This window comes from Apodemus sylvaticus, chromosome 4 (genome assembly GCF_947179515.1).
Source record: "Apodemus sylvaticus chromosome 4, mApoSyl1.1, whole genome shotgun sequence".
NCBI lineage: Eukaryota > Metazoa > Chordata > Mammalia > Rodentia > Muridae > Apodemus > Apodemus sylvaticus.
In genome coordinates this window covers 165286631-165308649 of record NC_067475.1, presented here as the reverse complement: position 1 = coordinate 165308649, position 22019 = coordinate 165286631, and the positions used below count along the sequence as shown (strand labels likewise).

Below are 22019 nucleotides of genomic sequence, written 5' to 3'. Positions count from 1 at the left end.
CAAACTTATACTGCTTCCATGGAAATTTCACGTAAACCTCATAAGAATGCAGTTTTAAATTTACACCAGTCAGAATGGCTAAGATTAAAAATTCAGGAGACAGCAGGTGTTGGCGAGGATGTGGAGAAAGAGGAACACTCCTCCACTGCTGGTGGGGTTGCAAATTGGCACAACCACTCTGGAAATCAGTCTGGCGGTTCCTCAGAAAACTGGGCACCTCACTTCCAGAAGATCCTGCTATACCACTCCTGGGCATATACCCAGAGGATTCCCCAGCATGTAATAAGGATACATGTTCCATTATGTTCATAGCAGCCCTATTTATAATTGGCAGAAGCTGGAAAGAACACAGGTATCCCTCAACAGAAGAGTGGATGCAAAAAATGTGGTATATCTACACAATGGAGTACTATTCAGCCATTAGAAACAATGAATTCATGAAATTCTTAGGCAAATGGATGGAGCTAGAGAACATCATACTAAGTGAGGTAACCCAGACTCAAAAGATGAATCATGGTATGCACTCACTGATAAGTGGATATTAACCTAGAAAACTGGAATATCCAAAACATAATCCACACATCAAATGAGGTACAAGAAGACTCAGTGTTCTGGAAAGACTCAGTGAAGCAGTATAGAGCAAAATCAGAATAGGGAAGTGGGAAGGGTTGGGTGGGAAAACAGGGGGAGGGAAGGGGACTGATGGGACTTTCGGGAAGTGGGGATCCAGAAAAGGGGAAATCATTTGAAATGTAAATAAATATATCAATAAATTTAAAAAAATGTTTAAAAAAATTTATTTCTCAACTTTATGTAAAGACTCCACTTATTTCAAAAGAGTGGAACAATTTTTGGAGTATATTGTAATGTAAAGTTGGAAGGCCATTTAGGTGAGCATTATGTTTCTGCCTTTCTGATATTTTGTTTACTTGTTTACTTGTTTATTTGTTTGTTTATCTTGGTCCATTTAGTAAATATTGTCCTAATTCTCTATGTCTCTAGAGAGACTGATGCTCCTGGTGCTGTTACCAGGAAGCTGTTTATTATGGATAAAAGACTTAAAGACTCACCCCCTCGTTGCTTAGGTAAAAAATAATGAGCAGTATATGAAATTAAACATTGCCTAAGTAACATTCAAAGGTGAAAAAGCTTGTATGTGTTGTAGTTTTAAACTTAAATTTTGTTGATATTTATAATGAACTTTTTTGTTTGTTTGTTTTTTTCGAGACAGGGTTTCTCTGTGTAGCTCTGGCTGTTCGAGAACTCACTCTGAAGACCAGGCTGGCCTCAAACTCAGAAATCTGCCTGCCTCTGTCTCCCAGGTGCTGGGATTAAAGGTGTGCACCACCACTGCCTGGCTCTATAGTGAACATTTTGCTTTCCTATGTGAGGTGTCTTTGAAAATGCTCCTGTCTTTGGTGAATTTTCTGGATTGAGTCTCTTTGCCTCTAAATTGTAGTCTGCTTAGCTTTCCATCCTTTTTTCTAACTAAGGGTATTTATGACTTTGTGACTGTAGATACCTGAGCAGATCTGTATTAGGATTCTCCAAAAGAAGAGAATTACTAGATCATACACACACACACACACACACACACACACACACAGGTGTGTGTATGTTCTATTATAGATATATACTTATATAAATATGCAAGGTACTTGTAAGATTTAATTTCCACATCAGAGGCTGAATCTGTAGTCCCATCAGAGTTTATATCACAGTCCCACAGTCCCACAGTCCCACCTGTAGGCTGGAAATTGACAGCTGCTTTTCAGTAGTGATGTAGATCCAGTCCAGCATTAAAGACCCAACAGCCCTTGGATGTTACTATTGAAAGTTCACATTCAAAAACTGGAGAATCTGAAGCCTGACATCATATTTTAGGAACAGCCATAGCAAGCAAGTAAGAGGCACTTGGCAGGGCCTATTCCGTGGGGGCGTACCTAAGCTGGCTGGCCTGCTCAGACTGAAATACTCTGACACCTGAATTTTGCTTTGTTTTTGACTAACAACACCTAACATGTCTGTGTGGCTTTCTCAGAGAGTCTCTTAATTATTTAATAGCCTTTAATAAATGTCTAAGTGTCTCAGTTCAGTTAGCTGACAGGCATGATGAAAGCTCACACCTGGATTGTTAAACAGTGTATAATAAGCAGTAGCCTTCAGTCCCCACACATGATGGTGGAATAGGGAGGCCGACACTCAGTTTAGGAGCAAGTTAGGTCTAACTACCCTGGGATCTGCTCCTTCATACATAAAAGCAACCGATGGTCTTACCTTAGGATTCCCTTTTGCAATGTGTGAGGCTCTGGAAACTACTTAAATCTATCGTGTTTAGTGTGAAATTTATAATATGCTGAATTGAGACATCTTCCCCATCTTAAGGATGGTGTTGGATAATTGTAAACTGAATTTAAAAAAAAATTATCTTGACTATACATACATATCTTAGTGTATTATGGAATTGGCTAACATATTTAAATATGTTAGGTATAGTGAATATGGAAGTTAAAATAATAGCAAGTTTGAACTTTAGAAATTGTAGTGGGAGAAGATTGAAAATAAAGATGAATAAATATAGTTTTGAGGATACTGTGATACTGCTGTGGAGAAAAACCCAGGTATGGAAGTGATTAGGTAGAAGACAGGAAGAGGAGGCAAAGTGAGTTCTGTTTTGGATAGGACATTAAGAACCATTTCATTAAGACAGTAATATCTGAGCACAAGCCTTTAAACAGAGTGAGCTAGTTTTTTGTGCAGCTATGTATTTACCTTAACTTCTGGTTGATTCTCTCAACGAATATTCAGCATGCTTGAAGCGTGTGGGAAGTCAGCTCTTGCAGAGGTGGGTGAACATAGTTGACAGGGTGCTTTCCTAGCACACACAGAACTTTGGATCCAGTCCCAGCACAGGCTGAAATGAGCTTCAGTAGCACATCCCTGTAATCCTAGCAGTTGGCATCAAGAAAGCAAGTCTTCCTTGACTGTATAAGGAGTTTGAGGCAAGCCTGGGCTTTATAAGATTGTCTAAAGACCAAATAAAAGGAAAAGCCAGACTAGGACTTGGACTTATTCAGATTAAGATGGGGGTAAGAAAATGACGTGATTTGAATTAAGCATGTGTTCTGAGTGTCTATTCTTTGATATCTAGTTGATGAAAAGTAAAAAGCAGTTGTCTTATTCCTTAAACTGGCCGAGTATATTACTGAGTGTATTAGTAGTGCTCAGTTTTTAAACAAGTATTATGCTGTAAAACTTAAGACAAGAAGTGGTTTCATTTCTTCACCATACTACATACACTTCCCTCGGTCCATAACTTCACATCCTTTAAGGGCTGATCCTTACATAGCAGAGGATGGCCTTGCCCCAAAACAACTAGAGGGGAGGCCCTTGGTCCTGGGGAGGTTTGTTGAGTAGGGGGATGCTGGAATGGTGGGGTGGAGAGTATGGGTGGGTGGGCACTCTCATACAGGCAGAGGGGATGGGGAGGGCAGATGTGGGATGGGGATGTCAGAGGGGGAGCGAGGAAGTGGCATATTATGGGATAGGGGATTGGGGGAGTGGGTATCCAGGAAGTAGGGTAGCAATTGAGATGTAAACGAATGAAATGATAAATAATTTTTTAAAAAAGAACTTACATTAAAACAATATTGCTCTTGATTCACATATTCTGTCTTACTGTGGAGGCAAAGTTTATTAACTGATTACACTTTTTTAATGTTGTACCAAACATTCGTAAGTGAGCATTCCTTTTTTACTTTCTCATTTATTCTATGATAACTTTAAAGGGACTTTCATAGGTAAAGGACAGAGATCTCTCCAACCTATGTTACCTTGAGAAAAGGAGTTAGCAAATTCTAAGTGGATTAGAAGTGCAGTGATTCTCTTAGTTTAGGTGTCTGTTCTTTATAAATATTTATGCTTCCCCACTCCTTCGGCTTACCAATGCCCAAGGTAACTTCCGGACTTCATTTCACATTCACTTACTGCAGGATCGCATTGGTGATTCCCTATGAGCCTCAGCAGGAGAGTCAGCATGCACATTAAACAATAATAGCATAAACTACAGATAGCTGAATCTATTATAATGCCCAGGATAGCTTCAAACTCGCTCTCAAGGCGTCCTCCTTCCTCAGCCTCCTGCAAATGTACACCCATGTTCCCCACCTCTTTTCTATTTAGGTATTGGTTCTCGGTGCAACAGCACACCTATCTTTTTCATTGTCTCGTGGTACAATAGTTTTATAGATTCTATTTTTGGACGAAAATCCAGCCTAAAATTGCTCACAGAAAGTAATATTTGCAACTCAAAATAACATGGAGATTTTGAAGAACAGAAAATGGGATCCAATCCTGGTAGCATTCACATGCAGATTTCTGATCAGATCATCAGAACTACCCTCTACAGATAAAGGTGCTTAAAATTTAAGCAGAGTCTGAATAGAATATGAAGGATACTTCTAAGTAAGGGCTTAATAAACATACAAAGTTTGTATTAGTACAAAGCATGCTAAATACTGCTGAATTTAAAGAGAGGCTTGTGTTTCCATGAAGTCTTTGGTGTAGGTAGATCTTGAAACTAACTGAAAGTGGAAGCGTGGCCCGGGAGAAAAACTTCAGGTTCAGGTTTACCATGTTTATAAGGGAATTATCAGAATGAAGATTCCTTTGCTTCTGTTTGCTTTGCCAGTTGCTAGGAAACAATGAGGGCATCAGAATATAAAAGGGTGGCTAACTTCTGATGCACTTAGTACACATTGAATGAAGAATTTTACCTACAGTTAGTTAGACCTTCGTGATAAGAACCAACGAAGAAATGTTAAAAGCTTTTAATAAGCATTTAAAAATATTATCCATTAATTTGCCACAGTCAGAATATTGTTCGGTACTGCTAGGGAGCCATCCTGACAGCCTTCAGGCACAGAGGACCTTCCACATGCACATGCTCTCAGTTCTCTGGCTACCGGCTCAGCCATTTCACCAGTGCTTCAAAATGAAGGGCTGCCCCTTAGCGGATCCAGGAGCTCTAAGCAGGAAGTCCACAAAGAACGGAGTTTCTTAAGGTACCATGTGTTCCAAACAAGTCGAGAGAACTGGTTTTCTGGGCAAATGGTGATTATGAAACGAACTTCTGAAATGAACCATCGGTGCTTCTCTCCAAACTGTGTTAATCCCAGCTATCTGTGCCATTGAGTAGAACATTATAGGGCCTGGGAAAAGGAGGCGCAAGAAGGCGTGGCCACACGGAAGGTGCCAGTGGAGCAGGTGTAGGTGAGATACATCCAGCATGTACACAGCTAGATGCTCAAGTGGCTGGAAAGAGCAAGGGAAATGGGAGTTCAGTACAAGCAAACCCTCATCTCTGTCAGAAAGGTGGCCTCTGCGGGATAGTGTTTCCTTCCATTACAACTGAAGGAAGACAGCAGGCCTTTCAGAAAAGGATTTAAACGGGTATGTACATAAGATATATGTAGGCATCTTGTAAAAGACATGAATTCAACATAAAAAATTTTTCCAGCTCAGCATATTGCCGCGTGTCTTCAATCGCAGCCTGCCTTACGTACAAATAAGACTCTACTGTAAAACAAGAAATTAGTGTTTCCCCTCTTAACCAAGTTGTAGGGTCCTAGTCTCATGCTGAATCTTGGCGTGAGTGTGGTAAAGGATACGTGTTCAATGAAGATTGGATCAAATGGCCGTGCAGCAGTGAACACGCGAGAGTAAAGGAACTTGAGGGTGTTAACACAGGTCATTTATTTTAAAAAGAGACACTATCCAAAGTAGGCAACTGCTAGTGTATGAAAATACTATATATATTGTCAAAATTAAGTATATACATTAATTAAAAGTCTAGCATATATTATTCTTTTAAAAATATACTTCCCAAATTGAAAACTCAGTTATACAAGCTTTATTATACATAAATGGCAAAAGTGACTGAATACTAAGGTTCAGTATCTTTGGGCTAAGTACATTTCTGTCTTTAGAAATACTTTTTTATAAAAAATATCTGCTATGCTCTTTACTGAAGTTATGTGTTATACATTCATATTTAACTACATTTGTCGATGCCTTAAGTGCCGTAAGCTTCTTTTTGCTGCTGCTGCTGCTGCTGCTGCTGCTGCTGCTGCTGTTGCTGCTGCTGCTGCTGCTACTGTTTTAAGACATGACTCTTGTCTTCAAGAGCATTAACCATCACTGTGAGCCCTCCAGTGTCTCCAGTCTATAACAGGACAGTTCCACTCCCCCAGTGGTTGTTAACAAAACAGTGGCGACTCTGAATCTCCATAGATTTTGATTTTTGTAGACTTGATAGTGTTAGAAATATTTGGAATGGTTTAAAAAGCATTACAGATGACATGGTTGCTTTACAAACTCTGTGTGGTTGATCCATCTCCATGTGTATATGCTGACAGCAGGGGTCAGCTCCCTGTCTCATGCCCATCATCCATGACCTCATCCATGTCCATCATCCATGACCTCATCCATGTCCATCATCCGTTACCTCATCCATGTCCATCATCCGTTACCTCATCCATGTCCATCATCCGTTACCTCACTGTGCATTTCCCAGATGCTTGGTTTACTTGACCAGAAGGCATCCAGAAACTTCTGGGCGGGCTTCAACCTCCCCAAGTGTATAATCCGGTAGATTCTTGTAGGTTGCTACTACATGTCCTGTTTATATACTGCCCTTCAAAATTTTATTCCAACAAGTTTTTATCTCTCTCAGTAGTCTCTTTAGGAAACAGGGATCATTCTTTTTCTGTTCTTTTAAGTTTTTTTCTTCCTAGGAAATAAATTCAATAGATTTAATGTAATATTTTAATAAAATGATTTTCAAAATATTTGCTTTTTGTTTTTTATCACATTAGATGAAAATACTATCTAATATTCCAGAATGAAAACCCTTGCATGGCATCTTAAACTGTGACCTGTGTTGATAGTTATGATTGATAGGAAAATCAAGGCCTCTGTGCTTAATGTTTTATATGTCATTTCACCCTGTAATAGTGGATACAACAGTCTAAAATTTCAGAAAAGACACATTTTTCAAATAATTGAAATGAACTTTTCATATGAGAAAAACAATTTTAGTGAAAATATTTAACACTGAAGGTATTTAGATTAATAATATTATACCTGATTCAACTGATATCTTAGAATATGATATAAAAACCTAATATTTAATAAATTATGTCTACTATCTGCCTCATACATTGTTTTATCCTTACTAATTAAGAATTTTTAAATGCTCCTAGTACAGTATGGATAATATACAGCAGGTATCATATCCCTCTGAGTCACATGACAGACACAGTTGAGTGGTTCTTCATGGAGTAAAAATTCAGGTAATTGAGTATTTTCTAGGTCAGATATTATTTTCAGTACTTCATATCTTACTTTATTCTGTCTATAGATAAGCCTTGATGATTTTGCTTCATTCTGCAAATAAGGATAATAAGCCACGAAGAAGTTGAGGCCTCTTGGGACACAGTTGCAGTGCGTACATCTTGAGCTCCTCTCTTCTTAATTTAGTCACAATTCAAATCTCTATTAGTTATACACTTAAGTAACACAAGCATGTAACTTTTAAATAACTTCAAAGAGTGGATGACAGATTTTGAAAAGAAGTCTGGGTAATTTTGAGCGTGACGTGACTCTTTACAGTGGAGACACAGAACATCTGAAGTGACTACGTTGCTGTACTTGAGCAGGAGCAATGCAGTTGGTGCTTCCATGGCATTAGCGTTGGTGTAGCACATGTCTGGAAGTGCCGCATCCTTAGATTGAATCAACTGCGATTGGAATATACTTGAAGAAAAATGCTCCTATACTGAACATGTGTGAGCTAGTTTTTTTGTCATTATTCTTCAAACCACACATAATGACTATCATTCACATTGCTGTGGGAATTTTAAAAGGCCTACACACACTTTAGAGTACATGGGTAGCTATGTATGGGTTATATGCAGAACCACCATCATTTTCTGTAAGGACTGTGAGCATGCATAGAATTGTTTGTGAGCTATCCTCAACTTTTACCATGGATAGTTATGTTTACATAATACAGAAAAAGTGGGTGGAAATAAATCTTGCTTTTACCTCTGAAATTCTGGAGACACAAATATTCTAAACTTTCTTAATTCTGGGATAAGGCCTTTGTCATTTTTATGGTGCTTCTGGGTCACATATTTGTGTACTTTAATTTTTATACTTCAAGTTGGAATGGTTATGGCTTCCTACTGAAGTGTGTGAAAGCCCACCTGCTTCCTGGCAAAGAATCATTAAGTTTTCTCATCTGTGTTGATAAACAACTCAACCATAGTAGAACTGTGAAAAAGATGCCACAATGCACAACCCAGCATGATCATTGTCCAAGGGCCCTGACTGGCAAGGCCTTTAAAGCAGATTCAAACGGGCTTTCTGACTTTGCAGCGAGGCATGAGTAGCTTTCCCAAGGCTGAGGCTTCCTTCTAGAGTGGGGAAAGTACTCCTTAACTAAAGTGATAAGCAGCACTTAGAGTTCTGTGACAATAGTGGGGACCAGGGAATGGCCGTGTCCTGAGCAGGAAGAATGTGGCATGGTTCACAATGAACAGTTCATTCTCACCTTACTCGTGCAGTTCACCAGTGTTTGTGTGCCTTGTGATACTGTTAGTAAGTGGACATTGAATTCTTCACTGATATTCATTTTAAGAAATTGCTTCAACTTGCGAGCAGCACGATTTAGAAAAGCAGCTTCCTATTAGAAGAAAAAAAAATCAAAAGTGTTGTTAGCATAAGACTAGAGCCCTGTCCTTTAGGTACACTCCCTCTACCCCAGCTTTCTATTCCTGTTAGTCACATGACTGATGAGTAACAGGAACGAAACTGTTTGGCTGCAAGGAGACAGAGAACATGAAGTGCCCAGAATTTGGTTTAATGATTATCTGACTTTTAAGAAGTCGTTTCTCCATTATGAACATGTGGCTTTATCGGTTATGGGTGAACATATTACAAGACCATGTACTTTAAACAGGACAACTAAAGAGGAAGACTGCTGAGAACACTAGTAAAGAAAGGTATGTGTGGCTTTTCTATTGTTTTTGTTTTCTTTTGTTTTGTTTTGTTTTGTTTGTTACCATTTACAACACTTGAACCCCGAAAGAATAGATGGTAATAAAAGAAGTGAAGGGCCGTGTAACCCGTGGCATGACATAAGCTTTTTTAGACAAATTAGTTAATAAATAAAAAGAATTTATGATTATGTGATATTGTGAGGTTAATAGATATGTAAGTTTTAGAAAGACTACCAAATGTCAAAGAGCATCTCTTGCTTCTTTGGGGAAAATGTATAAACTTTTGGAACTTGTGGATATGTTTTTCCATTGTAATTGACCAACTAGAGTTGACTTTGGCAGAAACTTCAGCAAATACAAAAAAATATCAGACTGTCTACTAAATTTTGTGTGTGTGTGTGTGTGCAATCATTTTGACAAGAACTTTCTGTCATAAAAGCTGTAAGGGAAACTAGACACTTGTGCCTTCATAGTCGGTGTTTTGAGTATTTTCAAGGTAAGCATCAGGAAACAAGGACAACACATTTTTATGTACTTTGTATCTATTGGGGATAGAGTATCTGTAAAATTAACATATAATAGACAACAGTACCTTATAATAGGCAAATAGTAAACCTGTCATTAGTATAAGAAGATTATGGAATTAATTATCTAACACAATTGTGTATAAAACCAAGCTCATAATAAAGTCCAAATCATCATTACCTTTGTATCATCACATAGATGTTTTCTAAAAAAGTTTGGTTCATTATTTGGGCAATTGCTCTCAGTTCCTGTCATTTTGTCCTGTAATAATATAAAACAATATAGTTAAATGCAGAGAATATCTTTAACATATAGACATATAGCATTATAATATCGGATACTCATATGCACACTTTAAGGAAAGTAAATTTGCCTGATTCTCCTTATTGTCATCAAGAATAGTTTTTCTTTACATGAAAAATAAGCAAATGTATACAATGTCATCTCAAATAAGATTCAGAATCTCTTAAGATCAACCTCAACTATCTCTGTCCAGTAGACTGGTGATTCCAGGCTATTGGAGCTTCAAGATTTCAGAAAGCCTTAGTCTAGATATTGTTAAAACAGTAAGTAGAGCAAGGTCACGATTAGTAAGTGATTCTGATTTTCATCTGTCTACAATTCAGGGGAGTGTGCATTGTTCATATTACTCATGCAAAGGAGGAGTGGTCTCCTGACTTTAGAATGCATGCATTTCCTGTTTTACCTGTATGAAGTAGTGCCCAAACACATAATTGTTTAAAATTCAACACTTATTGATGACCATTTATCAAATATTTCTGCAAAACCCTATATTGAAAGTAATTTAAGAAAACAGCAACCTGGTTTCATCTGGCATTTGGCAGATGGGTCCCTGCATCCTCTAAATATGATCGAGTCATAACGTTCAGAAGCATGCCTTTGGAAATGTGTCTGGACCAGTCACCCAAGGCACACTGGAATCATCACAAGAGCAAGAAATATATCTTCTAAAACTATCATCTTATAACTAAACGTAGTAAACAGTTATTTGTCTACTAAGTCATTTTTCTATCAAGATTTATTTAACCCCAAGAATGACAAAATTATGCGTATATTTTTTTATTAAACATACAAGTCTCATATGAAATATATCAGTGAATTAAATTTTTGGAACATTCTAGAAAATTTCATAACAATATTTCAAAATTGATTTTGGTTAGGCCAATGCTATAAGAAACTAATACAATTTCATATGCTTACAGAAGAGAGTGTTAAGCTCTTTTGTATGTTTGCCAAGTATTTGACCAAAACTTAATTTTCAGTGTGATGATAGCATCATCATACATGAGCATGTAAGATGTCAGAGTTGCCTTCTGAAGTTACCATTCAAGCCTATCAATAGCAGTCCAGAGTATGAATTATAATGAAAGAAAACAACTTCTTGATTTTACAAGTGTCAAAATAATAGATTCCTACAGGTATGTTGGCTCATGTAAACATCATTTATAGTTTATTATAAATTTGGACCAGCCACAATATATAAGTCAAAATCACTATGATCTGCAGTGTGAATTGCTCCTAGAAAAGGTCTTCAATTTCATTAGCTTATACCTTGCAGTTTTTTTCTATTACATACTTAACCTTGTCTTAGTTGTTCATCTATTGTTGAGAGGAGACACCAGATCAAGGAAACTCTTAGAAATTATTTAACTGGGGCCTTGCTTACAGTTTTAGATGTATAGTCCATGATTACCATGGCAGGAAGCAGTCAGGCATGACAGTAGAGTGTTAGCTAAGATCTTTCCATCTTGACCCACAGGCAAAGACAGAGTCTGGGCCTGCAAATGGCTTTTGAATCCTCAAAGCATTTCTCAGTGACACACCTCTGCAACAAAGCCACACCTACTCCTTCCCAAACAATTTTACCAGCATAGAACTAAGCATTAAAATACATGAGTCCATGGGGCCATTCTCATTCAAAAGTCCCTGGTCCCCATTAAAAGTCCCTGGTCCCCATTGACTTCTAGCTGTATCAGAATGTAAAATGCATCAGCCAACTTCGAAAGTCTCCATAGTCTTTTAGTTTCAAGACTGCCTACAATTCTAAGTCTTGAATCTTCTTGAGACTTTAACCTATTTCTTAATTGTAAAACCCCACAAAAGCAAAAATCAAAATGCTTATCACATACTTCCAATACACAGTGGTACAGAAATATATTATCATTCTAAAAGGGGGGAACAGGGACTTATTAATGAAACACTGGACCAAAGCAAGACTCAAATTCAGTAGAACAAACTCCAAATTCTGTATCTCTCTGCCTAATGTCAAAGAGCTGAGTAGATAGCGCTTCATATCTCCCGCACTTCCTTTGCAGAAGGAACACACTTATCACCCTTGGGCTGGTTCCACAACCTGCCTACAGCTTCTCTCCCTGGCAGATACACCATACTGTAAGTTTTCAACATAGTGTGATCCTCATCACAATCCATCCTTTAGATCCACAGCTTTGCACAGTGGCTTTCCTGGACTTCTCTGCAGAGAGCCCACTGCCACGCGCCTTTACTTTAACAGCTTCCCTAAACCATGGAGCAGTCCACAGTACCTTTCCTGTGTCCCACTTATTTCTAAAGCCAAAAACTACATAGCTGAAGCTGCCAAGCTCTCCTGCTTGCTGGAGTTCAAACCTGTCCCCATCTTGAATTGCATTTGCATACGCTTTCCACTGTCCTTTTGGTCAAAGAAAAATTTCAGGTCTTTTACTTTCCTTGGTGGCAGGATTAGCTGAGTAGGGTCTTGTCCAGAGGTTTCTACTCCCCCTTTTCCATCCAGTATCAGGGCTTTAAGCTTCTCCCGTGATTGAGCTCCAATATCAAATGTCTTGCTTCTCTTTTTCTCCCCAAACTTTACATTATGCATTTCTCTTTGCCTTGTTTGCTTCTCTTCATTGTAGATGTGCATAAGAGTGAATAAAATCAATACTTGGCACAATTAATATTAGGCTGTCTTGAAATCTCCTCTGTGAACAATATTAGTAGAAAATTCTTCAATTTAACCACAGGTAGGTTTGTTGGTAGAACGTAGCCACATTCTTTGCCAAAGTATAGCAAGAATACACTCTAGTCCAGTTGATATTGTTCTCCCCCGCCCCCGTGCCTCCGTAGACAAATTGCCATCAGCACTGCTGTTTTTCATGCTTTTATGAGAACCTCGCAAGACTTATTATTTAACCAACATTTCATGTCCAAATTTCCAAAGTCTTCCAAACAACTGTACCTCTTATACCGCTATTTACAAACATTAATCACTGCACATAACTTCTACATTACTTTTTAAGTGTATTTATCCTTTAATTTTTTGTTTTATGTGTGTTTTCTACAAAACCTTATATATTACTTAACAAGGCACTAATGACCAGCATATATTTCAGTCTTTATTTTCCCCTGAAAACACAAAGAGCTCACCATTTTTTTCCATTTTTTGCTTCTCTGATATTAATCTTGACTCATTTTCTGTTAGTTTCTTAAAGAACATAAGAAAAATGTTAGCATTTTCGACTGGTTTTATAGGTAATCCATTTAGTGCATACAAGCAGAAGAGTACAGGTGTGTGGAAAATAGAGGGCAGCACTTGAGGGTCCTCTTCTGTCTCCCTGTGAGACCCAGGGACTGAACTCATGTCTGTAGGCTTCCAAACAAGCACGTCTACCCACTAACCCCTCATTGGCCCTAATCATTTTTTACAATTTTTCTATTTTACTTTACTTATGCTTTGTGTTAATTTATTATTCATTTATTCACATTGGGTTGAATCAACAAATAGTACTTTTGACTTTATAAATAAATCCTTGTGGGAGAATGAATCCACTTCCCATGGCTGCTATAGGAAATTACCAGAAACATGTTGGTTCAAAAAAGAGAAGAAAAGAAAGGAAAAGAAAGGAAAAGAAAAGAAAAGAAAAGAAAAGAAAAGAAAAGAAAAATGCATTTTGTTGCATTCCTAGAGACCAGAAATTTAAAGTCAGCATCAAGTGAGGACTCAGGGATCATCTAGACTCTGGCCTTTCAGTCTCCTGCTGGCTGCCAGCACTCCTAGTGTCCCTAGCTTATGGTTACACCACCATATTCCATCATTATGCCTTCAGACTCTCAGGTTTCTGTCTTAAAAAGCCATTTGCAATAGCTTATCTAGTTTTCCAGTATAATTTCTCCATGACAAATCTTTGATTTAATCACATTTTCAAAGATTCCATTACCATAAATTTCTGAGATGAGAATTTGATATGTTTGAGTGACATAATCTAACTTATTATAGAGAAGTATGTTGTTCTTTTTGTAAATATTGGATTCCACCTAAAAATTGACTCCAGTTGTGGACATGAACAGATTAGACCAGAGCATACTTCACTCTTGAGACTGGCTTCTTGTAATTTACATGGGGCCAAACACCAGGAAGCAAGTTGTTCATTATCTATCACTGTTTCATAAATTACAGTAATGGCAGCACAAATAATAATAAAAAACTTACCCTTTGTTATTTCTGAAGGTTATAATTTGGAAGAGGCTGCTGGATCCACATCTGTCCTAAAACACCATTAAGATGTTATCCCTGTCTGTAGTCACCGGGTTGTGACTAGAACTTGAGGATTTATTCTCAAGGTGCCTCACTAATTTAGTTGTTACAGGACCTCTCAGAGTTTCACCACCAGAGCCTGTCTGCAGGCTGTATGCCTTTCCTGAGCCCACAAACATCAGTGTCCTGCACTGCTTCAGGTGTTCAACAAACAAAAGGAAGACGCTCTCTACATTTTCTGATTCAGTTTTAGAAGACGCATACTGCACTTATCACCTTTGTTGGCTAAAGAGGAACCATTAATCCCAGTCTACCTTCAATAGGAAGTAATTGAAGTCTATTTCAAAAGAAGTATTCAAGACTTGTGTAGCCATATGTAAAAGTGGCCATATTCCTCCATCATATGATTTAAATGAATCATTTGGGAAGAATGAATCTCAGTGTGTATCTATGAATCTGAGAAATGAATGTTACCTGCCTTCAATGTATACTAAAATCTATTGATAGACATCAGTTATCAGATCAAAAATAAGGGAAGTTACAGATAAAGTTACACATTCTGGCCAGCTCTTCTATTACCCAGTTGCTGTATTTTTGCCATAGAATAGTTCTTTTGTTTTTTCTTTTTTTAATTAATTAATTTTTTATACTCCACATTTTATCCCCTCCCCCCCGTCCACCCTTTGGCTGTTCCACATCCCATACTTCCTTCCCACTCCCCTGTCTCCATGTGAATGTCCCTATCCCCCATTCTATCTGACCTCTAAACTCCCTGGGGCCTCTTGTCTCTTGAGGGTTAGGTGCATCACCTTTGAATGAACACAGACCCCGCAGTCCTCTACTGTATGTGTGTTGGGGGCCTCATATAAGCAAGCTGGTGTATGCTGCCTGTTTGGTGGCCCAGTGTTTAAGAGATCTCAGGGGTCCAGATTAATTGAGACTGCTGTTCCTCCTACAGGATTGCCCTTCTCCTCAGCTTCTTCCAGCCTTCCCTAGTTCAACAACAGGGGTCAGCTGCTTCTGTCCATTGTTCAGATGCAAATATCAGCATCTAACTCTTTCAGCTGCTTGTTGGGTCTTCTGGAGTGTGGTCATGCTGGGTCCCTTTTTAGGAGTGCTGCATAGCCTCAGGAATTGTGTCAGACACTGGGACCTCCCCTTGAGCTTGATCTCACTTTGGGCCTGTCACTGGTCCTTCTTTTCCTCAGTCTCCTCTCTATTTCCATCCCTATAATTCTTTCAGACAGGAACAATTACAGGTTAGAGTTGTGACTGTGCAATGGCCCTCCTCTCCCTCATTTGACACCCTGTCTTCCTGCTGGAGGTGGGCTCTACAAGTTCCTTCTCCCTACTGTCAGGCATTTCATCAAAGGTCCCCCCTTTGATTCCTGAGAGTTTCTCACCTCTCAGGTCTGTGGTTCATTCTAGAGGGACCCCCCAACCTCCTATCTCCCAAGGTTGCCTGTTTACACATTCTTTCTGCTGGCTCTCAGGGCTTCAGTCCTTTTCCCCCAACCCCATCCACTTGTCCACTTTCCTTCCCAGGTCCCTCCCTCCCTCCCTACTTGTGATTGCTTTGTTTTCACTCCCAAGTAGGAGTGAGGCATCCTCACTTGGTCACTTCAGCTTGTTGAACATTTTGAGTTCTGTGGACTGTATCTTGTGTACTCTGTAATTTTTTTTTTTTTGCTAACATCCATTTATTAGTGCATTCACACTATTCATGTCCTTTTGGGTCTGAGTTACCTCACTCAGGATGATATTTTCTAGTTCTATTTGCCTGCAAAACTAAGGATGTTCTTTTTCTTAATAGCTGAGTAGTATTCCATTGTATAAATGAACCACATTTTCAGTATCAATTTTTCTGTTGTTGTTCTGTTGTTGGGTTGTTTCCAGCTTCTGGCAATCAAAAATAACACCACTATGGACATGTGCCCCTGTGGCATGGTGGGGCATCTTTTCTGTATACTCCCGAGAGTGGTATAGCTGGATCTTCAGGCAGCTCTATTTCTGATTTTCTAAGGAACTTCGAGATTGATTTCCAGAGTGGTTGTACCAGTTTGCTATCCAACCAGCAATGGAGGAGTGTTCATCTTTCTCTTCATCCTCTCCAACATGCTTTGTCACCTGTTTCTTTGAGCTCACCCATTCTGACTGGTGTAAGGTGAAATCTCAGGGTCGTTTTGATTTGCATTTCTGGGATCACTAAGGACTTTGAACATTTCTTTTGGTGCTTCTCAGCCATTCGAGATTACTCAGTTGTGAAATCTCAGGTTAGTTCTATACCCTATTTTTTGATTAGGATGGTTGGTTTTTTGATAGTTTCTTGAGTTCTTTAAATATTTTGGATATTAGTCCTCTATTGGATGTGGGTTAGTGAAGTTCTTTTTTTGTTTTTGTTTTTGTTTGTTTTCTAATCTGTTGGTTGCCTATTTGTCTTATTGACCCTGTCCTTTGCCTTACAGAAGTTTTCCAGTGTTTTGAGGTCCCGTTAATCAATTATTGACCTTAGAGCATGAGTCATTTGATTTCTGTTTAGGAAATTTGCCCCTGTGCCAATGAGTTCAAGTCTTTTTCTCGCTTTCTCTTTTATTAGATTCAGTGTATCTGGTTTTAGGTTGAGGTCCTTGACCTACTTGGACTTGAGCTTTGTGTAAGGTGACAAATATGGGTCTATTTTCACTTGTTTACATACCAGCCAGTTAGACCAGCACCATTTATTGAAGATGCTTTCTTTTTTCCATTGTATATTTTTGGCTTCTTTGTCAAAGATCAAGTATCCATATGTGTGTGGTTTTACTTCTGGGTCTTCAATTCTGGTGATCAATCCACTGATCATTGTATCTATCTCTGTACCAATATTGTGCAGTTTTTTTTATCACTATTGCTCTGCAGTTAAGCTTGAAGTCAGAGATGTTTCCTCCTGACATTCTTAATGATGTCCAAGAAGAACTTAGGAGTGACCCCTGGTTGTGGAAAGGCTCAGTAAAGCAGTATAGGGCAATTCCAGAACAGGGAAGTGGGAAGGGGTAGATAGGGGAACAGGGGGAGGGAAGCGGGCTTATGGGACTTTTGGGGAGTGGGGAGCCAGGAAAGGGGAAATCATTTGAAATGTAAATAAAAAAATAAATAAAAAGGAATGTAAATGAAGATTATATTCAATAAAAAATAAATTCCCAGGGGAGGGGAAAAAGAATTGTTTTCACACTATAGCTATCTTCAGACAAACGAGAAGAGGGCATCAGATCCCATTATAGATGGCTGTGAACCACCATGTGATTGCTGGGATTTGAACTCAGGAACTCTGGAAGAGCAGTCAGTGCTCTTAACCGGGCCTAAACCACACAAACATCCAACAAAAAAAGAGAACCTTAGACCAATTTCCCTTATGAATATTGATGCAAAAATGCTCAATAAAATTCTTGCCAACGAAATCCAAGAACACATCAAAACAATCATTCACCACGATCAAGTAGGCCTCATTACAGGGATGTAGGAATGGTTCAATCTATAGAAATCCATAAATGTAATCTACTACATAAACAAACGCAAAGGAAAAAAAAACCACACGGTCATTTCATTAGATGCTGAAAAAGCATTTGACAAAATTCAGCATCCTTTCATGTTAAAGGTCTTGGAAAGAACAGGAATTCAAGGCCCATACCTAAACATAGTAAAAGCAATATACAGCAAACCAGTAGCCAACATCAAACTAAATGGAGAGAAACTTGAAGCAATCCCACTAAAATCAGGGACTAGACAAGGCTGCCCTTTCTCTCCATATTTATTCAATATAGTACTTGAAGTTCTAGCTAGAGTAAATAGACAACACAAGGAGGTGAAAGGGATACAAATTGGAAAGGAAGAAGTCAAACTATCACTATTTGCAGATTATATGATAGTATACTTAGGTGACCCAAAAAATTCTACCAAAGAACTCCTACAACTGATAAACAATTTCTGCAAGGTGGCTGGATATAATATTAACTCAAGCAAAACGGACAGCCAACAAATTGGGAAAAGATCTTTACCAACACTACATCCGACAGAGGGCTTATATCCAAGATATACAAAGAACTCAAGAAGGTAGACTCCAGAGAGCCAAATATCCCCCTTAAAAATGGGGTACAGAGCTAAACAAAGAATTTTGACGTGAGGAATATCGAATGGCTGAGAAGCACCTAAAGAAATGTTCACCAACCTTAGTCATCAGGGAAATGCAAGTCAAAACAACCCTGAGATTTCACCTCACACCAGTCATAATGGCTAAGATCAAAAAGTCAGGAGAAAACAGGTGCTGGCGGGGATGTGGAGAAAGAGGAACACTCCTCCACGGCTGGTGGTGCTGCAAGCTGGTACAACCACTCTGGAAGTCAGTCTGGTGGTTCCTCAGAAAACTGGGAATGATACTTCCAGAGGACCCTGTTTATACCACTTCTGGGCATATACCCAGAGGATTCCCCAACATGTAATAAGGATACATGCTCCACTATGTTCATAGCAGCCCTATTTATAATAGCCAGAAGCTGGAAAGAACCCAGGTATCCCTCAACGGAGGAATGGGTACAAAAAAATGTGGCATATATACACAATGGAGTACTATTCAGCCATTAGAAACAATGAATTCATCAAATTCTTAGACAAATGGATGAAACTGAAGAACATCATCGTAAGTGAGGTAACCCAATCACAAAAGAACACTCATGGTATGCACTCACTGATAAATGGATATTAGCCTAGAGGCTTGGAGTACCCAAGACACAATGCACAGATCAAATGATGCCCAAGAAGGAAGGATTGCCCCCCCTAGTCCTGGAAAAGCTCAGTGGAGCAGTGTTAGGGAAGAGCAGGATAGGGAAGTGGGAAGGGGTGGATTGGGGAATGGGGTTGGGAAAGGGGATTATGGGATTTTTGTTCAGGGGGGACCCAGGAACGGGAAACTCACTTGAAATGTAAATAAAGAATATATCGACAGAGATCGGCGGCAGCGGCGGCGGCGGCAGCGGCAGCAGTGGCTGCTCCAGCTGAAGGGCCATCAGCAGTGGAACCAAGGCGTCACAGGGACCAGTTAGGCCCTGCGCCCACGACCACTGACCTTCGCTGACCAGCCGGGCAGCAAGCAGCTGCAGTTGTGCGGCGCCTTTCCTGCACGGAGGCCACTTCAGAACTCGGCCTCCCACCAGTCAGGAGAGGAGCATCCATCTTGGATCCGTACTCCAGGAATCGGACAGACTGAGGTACACAAACATAATCCGAGGCCAACACCGCGGTGGTCTGAGCCCGACGGGCGTTGGCCTGCACCCAGGCCCTGGGCGGGTCGGGGGGCCATCGGGGTGCCAACCCAACCAGGAGGTTTTTTGCCCAGGCCTGCGAGCGCGCCGCCGCCATTTTGCCTGCAGGACGACAGAGAGCTCAGGCGGGCAGACCTGTAACAGGCATAGCCTAAGGCTAACAAAGCGGGGGTCCAGGCCCCAAAAGGCACAGGACTGACCCCAAGAACTGGGCGGCTTGGTGGGCCATCTGTGAGTCAACCCGCCCAGGTGATTGTTAGCAAAGCAGACTCTCCCGGCGCTTTCAGGGAGCGCGGGCGCGCACGCCCGCCATCCTAGTCACCTGGCAAACCCAATTATCAGTCATAGCCCCAGGGGAACTTTGCTCGGACCTTGGCCTCCCAGGCTTTTGCCTGGACTCAGGGACTGGGCGGCCAGGCTAACCTTGTGTGCGACAGCCCGGTTGGCAGATCGGCTGCCCAGCTGAGTGAGCGGAACACAGGGGAGGTCACAGTAGCATACACGGTCGGCACTCCCTGGGAGTGCACACGGGCTCCATCTGCTCCACAGACACAATCTGGGGCAAGGCCTCAGGCAGAAGCCCCTAGCTCTACTCTCTCCGCTTCCGGATCCAGATCAGTCTGGGCGGCAGCATTACATCTTCAAGTCCTGCAAGTGGCTAGCTGGGCTTCCGGGCGGCCAGCTGGGAGAAGTCAGTGTGCTCCAGTGAATCCAGCGGGCCCCAGCGGGAGCCTTCGGCTGCCTGCTTTGGGATCGGAACAGCCTGGGCAGCAGCACACTGTCTACAAGCAGTGCAGGAGGTAAGCTGTGCACCAGAGGCCAACTGGGAAGGGGCAGCTTGCACTGGTGAGTCCAGCACTGACAAGATAAACTAACACCAGTGAGATCTAGATGGCAAAAGGCAAACGCAGGAACGTCACTAACAGAAATCAAGGCAATATGGCAACATCTGAACCCAATTCTCCTCTACCAACATGTCCTGGATACCCCATCACACCAGTAAAACAAGATTTGGATTTAAAATCACTGGTCATGATGCTGGTACAGGAACACATGAAGGTCATACATAAAGAAATTCAGGAGAAAATGGATCAAAAGTTAGAAGCCCTTGCAAGGGAAACACAAAAATCATTGAAAGAAATCCAGGAGAATACAAAAGCCAACAAGGAGGAAATGCAAAAAACACTTAAAGAAATACAGGAGAACTTTGCTCAACAGGCTGAGGTCATGAAAGACGAAACACAAAAATCTCTTAAAGAAATACAGGAGAACTTTGGTCAACAGGCTGAGCTCATGAAAGAGGAAACACAAAAATCTCTTAAAGAATTACAGGAAAACACAAACATGCAAGTGAAGGAGCTAAGCAAAACCATCCAGGATCTAAAATCAGAAGTAGAAACAACTAAGAAAACTCAAAGGGAGACAACTTTGGAGATAGAAAGCCTTGGGAAGAAATCAGGGGACAGAGATACAAATATCAACAACAGAATACAAGAGATAGAAGAAAGAATCTCAGATGCTGAAGATTCCATAGAAACCATGGACTCAACAGTTAAAGAAAATGCAAAATGCAAAAAGCTTGTAACCCAAAATATCCAGGAAATCCAGGACACAATGAGAAGACCAAACCTAAGGATTATAGGCATAGATGAAAGTGAAGATTTACAACTTAAAGGGCCAGCAAATATCTTCAATAAAATTATGGAAGAAAACTTCCCTAACCTAAAGAGAGAGATGCCCATGAATATACAAGAAGCCTACAGAACTCCAAACAGACTGGACCAGAACAGAAATACTTCCCGTCACATAATAATCAAAACACCAAATGTTCTAAACAAAGAAAGAATACTAAAGGCAGTAAGAGAAAAAGGCCAAGTAACATATAAAGGAAGACCTATCAGAATCACAGCAGACTTTTCACCTGAGACTATGAAGGCTAGAAGGTCCTGGGCAGATCTCATGCAGACTCTAAGAGAACACAAATGCCAACCAAAACTACTATATCCAGCAAAACTCTCAATCACCATAGATGGAGAAACTAAGATATTTCATGACAAAACCAAGTTTACCCAATATCTATCCACAAACCCGGCCCTAAAAAGGATAATAGGAGGACAACACCAATACAAGGAGGGAAACTTCACCCTGGAAAAAGCAAGATAGTAACCTTTCATCAAACCCAAAAGAAGTTAAGCATTCAAATTTAAAAAATAACGTCAAAAATGATAGGAAGTAACAATCACTATTCCTTAATATCTCTTAACATCAATGGACTTAATGCCCCAATAAAAAGACACAGACTAACTGAATGGATACGTAAACAGGACCCTACATTTTGCTGCTTACAGGAAACACACCTCAGGGTCAAAGACAAACACTACCTTAGAGTAAAAGGCTGGAAGACAATTTTACAAGCAAATGGTCTCAGGAAACAAGCTGGAGTAGCCATTTTAATATCAGATAAAATTGACTTTCAACCCAAAGTCATCAAAAGAGACCCTGAGGGACACTTCTTGCTGGTCAAAGGAAAAATACAAAAAGAAGAACTGTCAATCCTGAACATCTATGCCCCAAATGCAAGGGCACCCTCTTTCGTAAAAGAAACTTTAT

General features: G+C 40.0%; 1 protein-coding gene across 1 annotated transcript in view; it reads right to left on the bottom strand.

Annotated features, from left to right (window-relative positions):
• Positions 1–5802: 5802 nt before the first annotated feature.
• Il7 (interleukin 7) overlaps positions 5803–22019 on the bottom strand; it is a 62018-nt gene continuing 45801 nt past the window's right edge. Inside the window, exons 3-5 of the mRNA XM_052180892.1 lie at positions 9768–9848; positions 8615–8746; positions 5803–6790 (exon numbers count right to left, since the gene is read on the bottom strand). Coding sequence (XP_052036852.1) covers positions 6683–6790; positions 8615–8746; positions 9768–9848 — 321 coding nt within the window. The 3' untranslated portion in view covers positions 5803–6682. The remainder of the gene's footprint in view (positions 6791–8614; positions 8747–9767; positions 9849–22019) is intronic.